Source organism: Egretta garzetta, unplaced genomic scaffold (assembly GCF_000687185.1).
Source record: "Egretta garzetta isolate BGI_Z169 unplaced genomic scaffold, ASM68718v1 scaffold326, whole genome shotgun sequence".
In the NCBI taxonomy this organism is placed as follows: Eukaryota; Metazoa; Chordata; class Aves; order Pelecaniformes; family Ardeidae; genus Egretta; species Egretta garzetta.
Window position 1 is genome coordinate 212651 of NW_009260026.1, and position 15382 is coordinate 228032.

General features: G+C 41.8%; 1 protein-coding gene across 2 annotated transcripts; it reads left to right on the forward strand.

Moving 5' to 3' along the window:
• The first annotated feature begins 1840 nt into the window (after positions 1 to 1840).
• On the forward strand, positions 1841 to 14359 carry INSIG2 (insulin induced gene 2). 2 transcript variants are annotated; one of them, XM_009640846.2, is made up of 5 exons: positions 1841 to 2200; positions 5143 to 5267; positions 7533 to 7699; positions 8111 to 8210; positions 8694 to 14359. In XM_009640846.2, exons 1-5 carry the CDS (start codon positions 1957 to 1959, stop codon positions 8733 to 8735), a joined length of 678 nt encoding a protein of 225 aa, XP_009639141.1. In that variant the 5' UTR covers positions 1841 to 1956; the 3' UTR covers positions 8736 to 14359. The 2 variants fall into 2 exon arrangements, with proteins under 2 accessions (XP_009639141.1, XP_035752193.1); XM_035896300.1 differs by having other exon boundaries at positions 1954 to 2040.
• The last annotated feature ends 1023 nt before the right edge of the window (positions 14360 to 15382 follow it).

A 15382-nucleotide genomic window follows, 5' to 3' on the forward strand; every position in this document is an offset into this window, starting at 1 on the left:
TGTGATCCTCGGTGTGCAGCAGAGGAGCTCATTTAGAGAGAGATGCAAAACTGTGAACTTTCTTGTACAAGGCTGAGAGAGCTGAACCTGGGATCATAAATGTCAGCTCTGGTCATGTGTTAAAAAAAGGGATGTGTAGACTTCAGGAAGTGCCAAGAGCTGTTGAGATGGTGAAGTAAGTGGAGAGTCAAGAGTTTAGCTTGTTTTCGTTGCCAAGCTAAAGCTAAGGAGGGATGTAACAGTCCAAAAGCCACCACTAGGTATGGTATTCCTGCAAAGTTTGCAACTGGGACCTGCAGTCTCCAGTGCCATTTATTGAAAAGACTCCTGTAAATTTGGGGAATTCCTGTGATCACCACACACTATCCGGAGGAGGAGAAAAAAAAAATAAATCTGGAGCACCTCCTTTTTGCCTGAGGGAAGTGTGTTCCAGTGCCAGCCTTGACACAGACATCTGTTCAGTGTGAGTCAGGAAGCTGACTAAGAAGCCAGACACCGTGGTTGCCCTCTGTCCCTCCGGAGACGTGTTCATGATTACAAATAATGTGGAGGATCGGCCATGTAGAAGAGATCTTGTGTTCTTAGCAGGATTCTGCTGCTTCCCCAAACTGTCAGCGGGAAGTTATGATCAGAACTTCTTTTTTTTTTTTCTCCATTTTTTTGCCTCTTGGAACTCTTTCTGAGTGATGGAAGATCATCTGTGCAGTTACCTGTAGTATCTTAACTAGCCTGGATTTATTTAACTTCCCTTTTGGCTTACAATCAGCAGAAGTGGATGCTGCATCCTCTACGCTGCTTCAGAGAGCTTCCTTGGGATCTGCTGAAGCTGGGGAGCAAAGGAGAGGGATGTGCTGGTTTGGCTCCCCTAGTGCCTGCGTGGCCATAAGTAAGAGTTAACAAAAGCCGCCACCAGTTGGCAGTTTCAAATTTAAAAACAATGTCAGGGCTTTTTTTTCTTAAGTTCCAGGTGACTAAGCTGTCGTTCAAAATTGTTGTTATACATGAGTGTGGCACTGAATCCATGTATAACAAGACTCTTGATGGACAGGTTTGTTTTTTGTTTTTTAAAGAGTGATTGGGGTGGGAACTCTGCCATTCCTGTAGTGCGGGCAGAGCTACTCATGTAGGACACTCCCTACTGCAGGGGCAGGGGGGAGCTCCTTTTCCCTTCACTCTCAGGTGCTTTTGTGCCTGATTACAATTATGGTTTGTAATAATGTATGGCAGTTTTCACCAAAAGTGTGTTACTTCGGTAAACATTTCTTTGCATTGAGATTACTTCTCTGGTTTGCTGAGTCGTTTGCTCTTATCTGGGGTTACGAAAATGGGCGCACTGAGGGATTGCTGCAATTCGGACTCCATCCTGAAAAGTATTTCTCAGCTTTCACTTTCCAGTTGAGAAACGTTTTCTGGCGTCTCTTCAAGAAGGGAGATCTGTGAACCTCTCTGGCTGACCTGAAACTGAGGGCTGTGTTTACTTGCTTCCAAATTACATAATGTCCAGTTGTTGCTTAAAAGAGGGGAGAAAAACAATTTATTGTTACTGCAAAGGGAGCCCTTCTTCCATCTGGTACTGGCTTCATTTCTTCACCTCTTCTCTGTGGGTCATATTTCTACCTGTCCCATCCCCCAAGTTTCCTCCTCCTCTTGTCTCCTAGTAGACAAAGCTATTTGTAAAACCTGTTTTCTTTGCAAGGCGTTTTTGCAGCTGTGGTTGGTTCTGCTCCCAAACGACTAATTGCCAATTCAGAAAAATATGATAGCCGTATTTCTTTAACCCGATCTCCGGCTTATTTAAGAGAAATATATTTCATGTCTCTTATATCTGCAATTTTCACCCTTTCTTAATTATTTTTCAGGGTTTGGGTATCTCCTAATTGAGGAGTGTCAAAATACTGATTGCAAGTGAATCCTCCTCAGTCAGCCTGTTGGATGTCTCTGAGAACATAAGAAGTCATGGCAGAAAATGATGCAATGCCGACCTTACCAAAAAAGTGTGGCCCATACATTTCATCTGTAACCAGTCGTGGCATGAATTTGGTAATTCGTGGTATAGTGCTGTTTTTTATTGGCGTATTTCTTGCATTAGTATTAAACTTGCTTCAGATCCAGAGAAACGTTACTCTCTTCCCCCCTGATGTGATCACAAGCATCTTCTCCTCAGCTTGGTGGGTACCACCTTGCTGTGGCACAGCGTCAGGTAAGTTCAGTTGTGTACGTATGCCTGGCGTGGAGATGAAAGGGTGGATAGGTAGTTATATAGTTAAACTATATGAAAGGTGTGGAAGATAAAAATGTCTCTTCCAGCATCACTGCCCTTTTCAAGCTATTGTTATCCTTCTGATCTCCTCATATTATACACAAATATCCATGCATGTGTCCAGAAATTGTTGTTCTGCTAACATGTTATACTGTAATAATTGTTAGCAGAGTGTAACATTTGCTTCTTCTGCTAGGTTAGAGCACAAGTTTAACAGACTTTAGAAGGTGTAAACCTTTAGAAGGCTGTAACCTCGAGGCTGGATTACAGGAGCGTGCTCTACAGGCAGCCCTTGAAAATACCCTGGAAGTGCCAGATGGTGCAGCACACGGTATCCTGTTTTGAGCTCACTCTGACTTACGCTCCCTTTTGTAGTCCAGCTTTCCATTTGTTCTGCGTTCCAGTTTGAGGGATCGCTTTAGTTCCGTAAAGCTGGGAGACCTGACTGTCTCAGCGAGTTGAGGCTGGGCACACCGTTTGCAGTTGTAGAGGCCCGTTGCAGAACAGAGCACCTCGGTTACATTCATGTGTGAAGTCAGATGATGTGAACATGCTCCATTTCTCCCATGACCTTGTAGGGAGTTGAGGTTTTTGTGTGTTTGGCTAGTTTAAGCGAGGTGTCTACTGTAGGTAGTAAGAAATATCCCTTTCTCCTCTTCTTTCATCTTCAAGTATCAAGGAGTATTCTGTGCTAGAAGCCTGCTGGAGGAATTTGGCTTTCTACTTGGCTCTGAAGATCACTGATCCCATGGGTCAGTTTTATGCTTTACTAAGGGAATATTCTTAGCAGCCAATACTGGAGAATTCTGCTTTAGCAAACTTTTACAGTAAAAATGGTATCTTCCTGGAAGTCAGTTTTAATAAGATGAAGAGGCTCACATTTCTGGGTATTAATATGAGTCAATAAACTAGCTTTTGAGTTGGCATCACTGTTTTGCTAATGATAATATTTAAGTCTATTTTTTTCCTAGTCATCTAATTGCTTTCTTTTTGATACTTTCTTTTGATACTACACCCCAGATGTCACAGAGGAGCTGGATTTGAAAGGAAACCCCCCAAATATATCTCTGAACCTGTCTTTTTTGCTCTTCTGTGGAAATGCATTTGGTATATTATGGTGGCAGTTACATACCTTCTTTGTCTGATAGTTGTCCTAGTCCTCTTTCTGTTATCCTGCTGAGATTGTGGATGTTATTGGATTGTATCCTGCATTTGCTGTATTTTTCTTTTATACTTTAAACTGATTTAACAAACGTGTCTCGTAAAGTTTTGATCTTTTAAATGTGGAGTAGTGGGGGTTAAGTGACAGAATCCCAACCTGCAGCAGCAATGCATGAGGTCTGCAGTGTTCACCGTGCTGTTTGCACTGTCAGCTGTTTGCATCGAGCTGTACCTTACTTCTCTTGGGTTGTCTGTGAACACTGTCTGCAGCTGCGCATGGGGAAGTTGTGAAGGCTAGGTCTTGCCATCATCTCAGAAGAAACTTGTGAGCCTTTCTGGTTCTGATGGGTCGGTGGTTTTAATGAAAAGACTGTCTGTGGCTTGTAAAGTATAGTCAGTCACCTGCTAGGTATTTTCACTACTTGATTTCAAGCCACCTGATTTAAAGATATTACTGCCTTAATTGGTTTTTCCCAGCAGGAGTGACCCCTGTTGAGGTGTTTGAGTTCTTTCTTTTCCATTATCAGTCTTTTCCATTTTCTTTCCTTATCTTCTCTGCTAGCATACATACAGGGAACCTCTGTGGTAAATGCTGATCATTAACCCATTTTCTTACCATTCATACTTGCACAGCCTTCCTGGAATTGACATAAACATTTCTTTGCAGTATGGTTTATTGTTGTGAACAGAATAAAGGTATTTTGCATATTTATAATCAGTGGTCATTGAGGCTGCTTTCAGAGAAGTCCTTTAATCCGTCACTGTTATTAGTCATCAGTTTGGCCCAATGGCTTTGGCAAGAAAATTGCTCAGGGAGGTGTGTTTGGTTTTTTTTTTTTCCTCTCCAGCTTTACTGGTGATATATTTTCCTGAATCCTGGGGATCAGTTTCCTCTCTGGCAGAATAAAGAGCATTTGCCATAACATACCTCCAGCAGCATGCCAGACCGAGGACACTGGAGTCTGTACTGATGACTCAGGCTCTGCCCCCCTCCTGCAGCACCAGCTTAACCTTAAGCACCAATGTTATTCCTCAGCTGTGTCAGTAGCAGTCTTTTCAGCTGCAATTGCAGTGGAGAACACATTTATGAAGGAATGTTCAAAGAGCATAGCAGTTCCCTGGGGTTGAAAGTCCTGTTTGCTTTCTCTGTTCAACAGCTACCGTAGGCGCTTGGCTTTCCCTCTTCTGTGTGAGCCTTTATAGTAGCGTTGAAGAAGAGAAAAACATTATCCAAACAAAAACTGCTTGTAGCAACAACAAAAGAAGATACAAAATAGTGATGCTGTAAACTACACTGCCCTCAAAGTGGTGTGTTTATTTTGCAGTTATTTAAACATGTATGTTTGATATGTGGGATTTTCAAAACTGCCAGCCTGCAAGCTATTACTGCTCTTTTTGAACTACAGTGTGAGATGGCAGATTTTGGCAGGGTGCAGAGCTCTTTCATCCTTTGCCCCTAGTACAAATTGTCTCTGTTTTGCTACTTCTGCCAGGTTGCTGCTGCAGTGGTTGAAGACGCTGCTGAAGTTTTACAGGGCTTTTTTAAAGAAATGAAATTGTTTGAAATTCCTCTTCTTTTATGATGTATGTTTTGTACTATTTGTCCTTAGAAGATCTGTTTTGGTAGTCACAATAATTGTCAAAGTCTAGATAGTCTTTATTTTAGTTAAATATTGCCAGTGCTTTAACTTCTGGACCTTTTTTCTTTCCTGTCTCCACAGCTGTGATTGGGTTATTGTACCCATGCATGGACAGACATCTGGGAGAGCCACATAAATTTAAGAGAGAATGGTCCAGTGTAATGCGATGTGTAGCTGTCTTTGTGGGAATAAATCATGCCAGCGCTGTATCCTATATTCTAATGAAATTGGTGATAACAAATGGGTTTCCACTAAAACAAAGCTCACAGTCAGTCATGGTGAATTGTTAAAGATATAACGAGCAGCATTTTTGCAAGGGAAATGCAGAATATGTGTTAGTGTTAAACTGTCATAGCAGTATTGGAGGTGATAAGTCTCATGTCTTTTCATTCTGAAAAACCTTTTCATTAGAAATGTCTCAGTATTGGGCTTTGTCTTACTTATAGTCTTTATTTTCTTTGAATAATTAAAGTAAGTGCAGGGAAATACTTACGCGGTAGGTATTACAGAGAAGCGCTTGAAGACACTCCAAGGGTTTATGTCCTTTTAACACTGCAGTAAGAGGTTGAAGCCCAGTCTTGGGGTCATCGGTGAAGCGCATGCGCTTTGCAAAGAGTGGGGAAAAACTCAGGACCAGGTAATACCCAGGAGTACACAAAGCGAGTAAGCGCTGTTACCCCATTCTGCAAACGATGCCTTGATGCTGAGAGCGTAGTTACCGTTCCTGTGGTTGTTCAGTAAGAGCAATTAGAAGCCAGTCAGCATGTTGCAGTACAGTATACTCCTCCTAACTGTGTAGCTATTTGGACACCCTTTCACAAGCATGCTCAAAACTGGTGTCCCTTCCCTCTAAAGCAGCTGGGGAGATGCTGGGTGACAGGGTGTTTTTCACGTGGACTGACACACCTTACTGGTAGTGCTGTGAGTCTTAGTGGTTTTGTGTAGTCATGTCTAGTGCCTCCTCTGTCTGGTAAAATCAGAATCTGTCTGTGAGAATTGGGTTCTTGTAAACTAATTAGAGAGTTGATCATCTCTGGAACTCTCATCTCCTTCAGTGTCAGCTCCAACATGATTTGCAGAAACAGCACTAAGAAATTCTGATTGTGTGCTACTGAATCTCCTCATTTCTAGGAAAAGAGGGCAAGTTAAGTGAAAGATATGGGAGCTGGCTTGAATTCTTTCTGAGGTGGCTTGGCCCTCGGGTGGTGTTTGTTTTGTTGGGTTTTGTTCCCACAGCTGTCCTATCCAGTATGGCCCAATGAGCTGGCACTGCCAAGATCCAGGACCATTCCCGCTGTCCCTCGCAAACCTCGCTCTCCTTGCCAAAGACTCATTAATCGGGTCCTGGGGTTCTCACCCACCTGGACTGTACCTGTTGTGTAAGCACGTGCAACTTTGCTGCTTTTAAGAAATACAAGAGAAATGACAGCTTCTCTCTGCATGGGTCAGATTATTTACAGCAAACCTTCTTGCAGTTTTCTAACAACTGTTACACATATTCCAGGACATCATTAGCGTACTGTCTGTATTTCCTCCCTGACAGCTCTCCAGACTGTGTTCTTCTCAGCTTATTATTACCAGTTATGCACGTTACCGTCTTTGGTGTGTTTTTTGGTCTTGTTTGACATTTTTTGTGATGTTATTGATTTTTATCCTGTAATTGTTTATTTCCATTACTTGAACTTTTCTCCTTTCTTCTAGGTCTCTCTCCAGGTGAGAAAATAGGGCAGTGTTTTTATGTTGTCATCCCATAAATTTGCTTTCAGGCTTATGAAACCTGACAGCCTCCTTTTCAGTAATCTGTTTTGGACAGGAGTAGTGAGGGTGAGTTAGTATTTCCAAAACATTTTGAAAAATCTGAAACACTACAAAGATATCTGGAGTGCCTTCACACTTTTGTCACAGAATTGACAAAACTGATTTTCAGTGTTGATTTACATGATGACTTTCATGGTAATATTTTGTTTCATAGAAAACATTAACACTTTTTTAATGTTTAACTGAACATAAACTAGCATGTAAATTAAACAAAATTGCAATTAAGTAAGAGTGACAAATACCTTTTTTCAGTAAATCCTTGTCATTTAGAGGAGTCTAACACTACATTTAAGATTTCATGCTTAGTGTAGTAAAGGACCAGGTAAGGATGAGATGTCCTTACTGTGAACAGTAACATGCACGTTCTATGTCTATATAAATTGCCTGCATTATCTGCGTAGTCTCTTTGCTCTTGTAAGTGCTAAGACCCTAAAAACGTGAAGAAGTGTAAGTTTTTAGTTTCCTGATGTATTGGCAACACTGGCAAGGCTTATTTCCTTATCCCTGACAGCTGTGTTATAGCTGATACTGCTAGTGCTGTATTTTTTCATGGTATTATTTTCTGTTGTACCACAATATGATAAACAGAATGAAGAAAACTGCTTTACACTTGCATGTGATATTTCCAAGCTTATCCTTAACAATCAACACAGAAAGTGGATTTTGCCAACAATATCCAGTTGTCTCTCACATTAGCAGCCCTGTCAATTGGACTGTGGTGGACATTTGATAGGTCACGAAGTGGCTTTGGTCTTGGGGTAGGAATTGCTTTCCTGGCCACATTGGTGTCACAACTTCTGGTCTACAATGGAGTTTATCAGTAAGTATTTACTCCTTTAAGCTTAAATGATACTCTCATGAAGCTATAACATAAAATTAGAGTAACGGAAGGGGTAGAATTTGACATGATTTCCAGAGTTGCCAGCTCTTAATTTTGAGTGTAACGTAAATGGAACTGTCCATGTGTTTGTAAGTGAGACTTCTAGTTGCAAGTTGCTTATTTCAATAAAATTGCTACCTTGCCAACAATGTAGCATGCTTTTTTTTTAGTTCAACAAATGTGATTATAATCAACAAGAAGCATTCTTTGTTATTTGCTGCAAGTAATTAAATTTCAATAATACATGGGGTTTTTTTATGTGGAATGTCATAATATTCATATTTGTGGATTTGTCTGATGCGATTGGAGGACTCTACAACATTGGGCTCAAAAATGTGTGTTCTTTTCCAGGTACACATCTCCAGATTTCCTTTATGTTCGTTCCTGGTTGCCATGTATATTTTTTGCTGGTGGAATAACTATGGGCAATATCGGCAGGCAGCTGGCAATGGTAGGTTTGGAGGGGTAATCAATTGCCTTCTAGTAAAAGTTTTAATCTAGGTGTCATTCCTTCCTTCATGTATACCAACCAGCTAACTGACTTTGGATGTGGATTAAGGTAGAAATCAGTAATTGCTGCTTTTTGATCTAGTTAGTGAGCCATTAGTACTGTTATTCAGAGCACAGCCCATGACTTTGCTCTGTACATTCTCAGTTGCATACTTCTAGTCCTTTGATGACCAGGAGCTAAGTAAGAGCTCCCATGTTTGGGGAGAAGTTGGGCCATCCCCTAAGTCTGAAGGGCTCTTTCTGCTGCTCAAGGAGACAGAAATTGCAGCCAACAGTGTGTGCACAGAACTTAGGGACACCAAACTTACCTGGGTGAAGTGTAAGCTAAGCTATTTTATCACCTGTTGTGTAGAAAAATCCCCGTCAGCAGTCTTTCATTAGTTAGTAAATGAATATTATTAATTTTGTCAACTTTGTTTTTCAGTATGAATGCAAAGTCATTGCAGAGAAGTCTCATGAGGACTGAGGAGAAACAATATGCACCTTTTAAACAGGAAAATATCTGACAAATGACTGTTGGAGGAGCATAAGGAACACTTGACTATGAAATTGCCAAAACGCAATTTTTTTCCCTTGAGTGGTACACTTTACTGCAATCTGTGATTGCTGCTTCTATAGAAACCTTGATGTCTGATTTTGATTACTGTGAAGTTACGATAGTATGCAATACATTTGACAATATTGGTTCAATTATAGGGATTCTTTTTTCCAAATCTAAACTGAGTTTACCATAAGTTCTTGTCTGGCCATAATGTTGCAGTGCCAAACTGAACCTTTGCACTACGTTTCTGTAGCTGAAACTTCTGCTTCACTTTATCTTGAAAGTTTTGAGGAATTTGTTCTTAATAGCTCAGTGAAAGACAGGGGATTCAAATTTGGGAATGAAGATCTTCTCTTTCCATGATGATAGCCCGTTAATATCTTTATGAAATTCATGGATTACAGGTGAGCTTTGATGCAATAAGTAACTGATTTCTGCCTGTTAACACACTGTATTGTTGTTCTAACATCACAAGTGAGGAAACTTAATACGGATCGTATGGGTTATTGCTGTAGCATTTCATTTGTCTGTGGTACGTGCCCAGTATCACAGAATACGGAAATGGAAACTGAGGCTGGAAATTATTTGCTGTTTTTTTCCCCTGGTACAAGCAGTATACATGTTTGTATATGAACTTATGTGGACAGATTCTGAAACTACTTGTGTTGAGTAACCGGGTCATTCTTGTACAGTCCCTTAAGCTGACTTGTGTTTATCCCTTATAAAAAAAAAAAAAAATCTTAGGGAGATTTTGTTGCGAAACTTAATTCCACTGAACTAAATAAGCCACTACCATATAGTGTCATGAAACCCTCCATTACCAATGTTACTCTTGCTAGTTCTTGTCTACTACCTGCTCTGTTAGCAGGGATCGGCAGAAGGAGGCAAGGCGGTATTTTAGGTACTGATGTAGCCCTTATTGCTGTGACTATGGTCCAGGCAACCATAAATGCATTTGTTCTCATTGCAATTTTCTGAAGTAGAGGTATACTCTTACCCCTATCTTACAGGTGCCTGTGCACAGAGAGTCTGATGGGACAGAGAGTGGAAATAGGCTGTGTGCTGCTCAGTTGCCTTCTTCAGAAGAAGGATTTTAGTGTGTGACCCATATTTGGGGCCATACGTGGAATTCCCTCTTGGCTTTGCAGCTCCCTTTTAATACCATGAGAAAAAAGAACTTGTGCAAGAAGGCAGAAAGCAGACTTTAGGAGGACACTCCTAACCTGTACCGGTAGTGAATTCGGCACAGGGTGTCACCACTTAGTGTTCCCCTTTCTGTCTCTGTGTTGATGATGTTTTAATATATTTTGTTTCCTTTTTGTCTTGAAGTACTATTTTTTAAATCTTCCATGAAAGGTTTATAAGATATGTTACAGTCACCTAGGGAGGCTGGAGTTGGTCCAAAGAACAAATAGATGTTTAGACAAGTTTTTATTAATAAATGTGTGTATGCATTGTACACGAAGCTTGAAATAGGCAACTCTTTTTCAGTCTTATATGCTTATCTCTAAGTCTGAAAAGCATGCAATGGAGTGCTTCCAAAAGCGTTGTAACGAAAGAGGTGGTCACAAAAGGAAAATGGCTATAATGGGGAAGTGTAAAAATAATAAAGAAGCAAATTATGTATAAAGAGCTTGGTTCTGCAGCTCCACACGGTTTCATCAGCTTACTACAGTTCCATGACAATTCAGCACCTGAAGCAAGCTTTCATTGGGTGATGTTTCAGGAAAGCACTTACAGGTGTGCTTTGCTTTAAGCAGCAGAGGTAGAACATATTTAAGTAGATCCTCAACTGGAGATTTTCTTTTAATCAAACCATATGGCAATAAGAAGCATTTTATTAATAAAAGCAAGAAACTGTTAGGGCATGAACTAAGGGTGAGTTTCTTTAGGCAGGCTCTGGCATTTCACTGAAGAAGCCGTTGCATCCCTTTCCATGCAGTATTTGGCCTCATCCGCCTTCTTTACTTCAACAAATGGCTTCAGCTTGGTGGGCAGCGTGATGAGTCCCTCTTGAATAGCATAAAGATTCAGATGTTTCTCATCCTAACTGTAGGAAATAACATGGTACCTCAGTAGCCAGTGTGCTGACTTGGTAAACAATTTGCTTTCATTGTGACCGAGAAGTGTATACAACTGGAGATGAGTAGTTTTTATGATTCACTTGGTGGTAGAACTGCTTTTACCTGCCAGTCTAAATATTTACACAGAAGAAGCCTTGTGTATGTTAAAATGTGGAGTATGTGAGAAGTGGTTATTGTGCATCTGTGGCACCCACTTTACAACACTTTGCACTCGGATTCATCTAAACCTGATTAGACTGTGCTGTCCGCTAACTTTTAAATTTCATTTTGGAAATTTTGAGTGTGTTGTGCAAAGGCAGCAATCATCCAAAATAAATTTGGGTAGAGTCCTTTATTATATGCGTTTTATTATTTTTATTCTTATTGGACTGAAGTCGATACAAGATTCATGTCTTGGATGTCATATTTTTTCAAACTGCATTGTAATTTTATGGCTGATGTGTTCAAACCCTGAAAAAGGTTCATGATGAGAACGCTGACACGGCCTTAACTGTAGTGGTGTGAACATGCTGCTACTGTATAGCGTGTAATTATAACATTAGCCTGTCTTAAAAATGTTGTTCAATAGAGAATGAATAAGGTATATTTTAGATACAACTTTATAAGCACTATAACCTCTTCACTAATTAAGCATTGTAAGTTCTATGCTGTTTAAACTGGCAAATTGCTGTTAAAAGCAAAATGTGCATTAAATACAATTCCAACCTTGTTTGATAGGTTTCTTCTTTCTTTAAGAAATAATACTAATTTTTAAAATACACTAAGTTGCCTTCTATCAGCAATCTTGTAATAGTTCTGACCGTGGAGCTGGCACAGTGGTTGCACAAAGCACCTATCTAGAAATACTAAAAAAGAAGCAGGCAAGATCACATCGGCAGCCATTCTATCATAATTAGCATGCTGAGCAGCCTTTGAAAATTTGCCCTTTTGAATCTGCAGTGGGAATATTTGAGCTGGAGGAAAATAAGCCAGAGAACTTCAGTTGCAATAAAGAAAATAGAGATTTAGATATAAATAGCACCTATGAATATGAAAAAAAAAAAAGGCAGGGAATCCCTTAATATTTATTGTATTTATTAATACTCTGGTCTGGATATGAACTGAATGTTATTCTGGTATTCACAGACTGTCCCTGGGCCGTGCCCTTCACTCTCTCAAAAGAGATGTAGCAAATAGAGGTTTAGAAATGTGTAATGAAAAATCCTCCAGGAAGAGGTGAAGAAAGGATGGGAAGAGGGGTTCCTCAGTATTGGAGATGCAGTGCCCCCTACAGGACGGCAACACACGTGAAAGGTGGAAAGAGGGGGGGGGGTGACGGAAAAAGAGTGTGGGGGTGAATGGAAAAGACCCATGTTTGTGTTGGATGGGGCAACCTGTGACCCAAAAATCTGAACTCTGTAGTCAAAATGCAGAGCCCTGGGTGTGCCAAGTGTCTGACCAGAGGCATTACAACCAAGGTAGAACTAACCATAACTTTACTGAGTCATGGCGCTAAGACCAGTCAGAAGCACACTGGCAAAGGTGCTTTCCTGGAGATTTAACCTCTCCCTTGTATCTGTAGTCTGTCCATGAGAGTATCATCCAGGGAAGGGAAACTCCAGCTCCTGCCTGCCCAAGTTCAGCCTGAGGGTGTCAAATAGAAAGTTGTCCGTTTCGGAGAGAGTGTTCCAACTGTCAGGCTGCCAGGCTCTTGCAAAACGCATCTTGTGCCTCCCTTTACAAGGTGGCTGCTGTAAGCAGCTAGAAGGAGAGTAAACAAAGAAACTTCCTCCGTAGCTTCTGTACTTGGGCCATCTGGCTGGGAGCTGCTGCAGGGACCTGTGGGCATACACCAGCCTTCCCTTTTTATCTCTCCCAGCATGTAAGGAAAGGGACGTGATTTTTCCAGCTGCGTCACCCTGGACATTTTGCATATGCTTTTTACATTTTGGAGCAGTGTTACCAATAACTCCTAATGGTAATGGATGAATATAACCTGTGGAAGTGATGTTAAATATCAAATACAATGCTTATAGAAGTACATGCACAGCTGGGCAGAGGGAACGTGTGTCTCGCCGTGGGAATAGCTATCTAATGCTGTTAGTTTTGATGCCAGTACTAAACGCAAAGCATGAGTAATTTTGCAGCTTAATGTTCAGTACTAAACAGTAAATGAAAGGTCAGTCCAACATGTTAACTGTCATGGAATAGTAAACGCTACGTTAATTGCTGCATGCAGCCAGCTTGGATTTTTGGTGTGTCTGTTGTCAAGTTTTGAGCAGCATGGTCCAGAGCCTTGTCCTGATTACCTCCCCCCAGTCAAATGACAAAGCCTCAAATTAAAGGATAAACTTTATGCCTGGGCTTTTTAGGCAGCATACTGGGAGTTTGTGCTTTGAATGCTTAAAAGCCACACTGGGGAAGAGGTAGGGGTCATTTCCTGATCTGATTGGAGCCGAAATCTGGGTTGAAGTGTAGTTTTGCATTTTATTGAGATTTTCCTTTCTTGCTCTTCATTTCTGAAGCACAGAAATTTAGCAGCTCTCATTGCACTTTCACACTTACTTTGTTTTTCGCCCTGCCCAGCACTAGAGCAGATAGGAACCACCCCACACAAATGAGAGAGAATTATAAAGGGAAAGGGCTGCTACTAATTTTCCCCAGGCCACACGGGCTGAGAGCTCAGTGGTGTCCAGTGAGCCACGTACATCAGTGTCGGATGCACAACCTACAGCGTCCCCAGGTCCAAGCTGATAGGATTCAATTTCTGTACTGGCAGCAGTTCTGCCTCAACTTTTGCACTTAAAAACCTCTCTTCAGGGAGTGACGCGTTGTGCGGTAGTCATGCAGGGCTGCCAGTACGCATTGCAGGGTATCTGCAGTGACAAAGTCCACAGCAATAGCCATAAGGTCTGCTTTTCATGAGTTTGTTGGTAGAAATCCTGAAATTGTGCCTTTGAGCAAATACGTGAAATATTTGTTGAAATCTGTATTTATAAACATGTTGCTGTCTGAATTCACAACATAATTCTGCTAGTTCTGTTCTCTGATTAGTTCAATGTATACCCTGTGTTGTGTGAGGTAAACCTACATTTCGGGTAATTAATACTTTTTTGGTAATCAAACCTCAAAGCAAGATTTGTTTCATGCAATTATTCAGAGAAAACGTGAGCTAAAGAGAAAGCTGTGAGGAATAGGTTGGCAACTTAATTCACCAGATGGAAATTTTGCAAGGAACATGTTACGAACAGAGAAGGACTTGTGGGTGATGCGATGGTTGGTGGCCATCTTGGGCACAGTGATCACAAAATGATAAAAGTTTTCGATTCTTGGAGAAGTGAGGAGGGCGGTCAGCAGAATGGCCATCTTGGGCTTCCAGAGGGCAGGCTTTGGCCTCTTTAGGGGCCTGGTTGAGAGAGTCCCTTGGGAGGCAGTCCTGAAGGGCAAAGGGGTCCAGGAAGGCTGGGCATTCTTCAGGAAGGATGTCTTGAAGGCACAGGAGCAGGCTGTCCCCATGTGCCAAAAGAAGGAGGGACAAGACCGGCCTGGCTGAACAGAGAGCTTTGGCTGGAACTCAGGAAAAAAAAGAGTTTATGGCCTGTGGAAGAAGGGGCAGGCGACTCAGGAGAACTACAAGGATGTTGTGAGGTTATGCAGGGATAAAATTAGAAGGGCCGAAGCACAGCTAGAACCTAATTTGGCTACTGCAGTAAAAGACAATAAAAACCATTTCTATAAACACATTAGCATCAAAAGGAGGGCTAAAGAGAATCTCCATCCTTTATTGGATGCAGGGGGAGACATAGTGATGAAGGCTGAGGAAAAGGCTGAGGTACTTAATGCCACCTTTGCCTCAGACTTTAATAGTAAGACCGTTTGTTCTTGGGGTACCCAGTCCCCTGAGCTCGAAGACAGAGCCTGGGGCAGAATGAAGCCACCGTAATCCAAGGGGAAATGGTTGGCGACCTGCTGCACCGCTTAGACACACAAGTCTATGGGGCCAGATGGGATCCACCCAAGGGTACTGAGGGAGGTGGCAGAAACGCTAACCAAGCTCCTTTCCATCATTTATCAGCAGTCCTGGCTAACCGGGGAGGTCCCAGTTGACTGGGGGTTAGCAAATGTGACGCCCATCGGCAAGAAGGACCAGAAGGAGGAGCCGGGGAACTTCAGGCCTGTCAGCCTGACCTCTGTGCTGGGGAAGGTTATGGAGCAGATCATCCTGAGTGCCATCATGTGGCATGTACAGGACAGCCAGGGGATCAGGCCCAGTCAGCATGGGTTCATGAAAGGCAGCTCCTGCTTGACTGACCTGATCTTCTTCTGTGACCAGGTGACCCACTTAGTGGATGAGGGAAAGGCCATGGATGTTGTCTACCTGGACTTTAGTAAAACCTTTGACACTGTCTCCCACAGCATTCTCCTAAAGAAGCCGGTGGCTCATGGCTTAGACAGGCGTACTCTTTGCTGGGGAAAAAACTGGCTGGGAGGCCCCAGCCCGGGGGGGTT

Bases quoted from the DNA above. Each gene is read 5' to 3' on its own strand.
- INSIG2 (XM_009640846.2), top strand. From the start codon at position 1,957: ATGGCAGAAAATGATGCAATGCCGACCTTACCAAAAAAGTGTGGCCCA. The intron at 7,700-8,110 runs GTAAGTATTTAC...GTTCTTTTCCAG, and splicing joins GTCTACAATGGAGTTTATCA to GTACACATCTCCAGATTTCC. The intron at 8,211-8,693 runs GTAGGTTTGGAG...TTTGTTTTTCAG, and splicing joins TCGGCAGGCAGCTGGCAATG to TATGAATGCAAAGTCATTGC.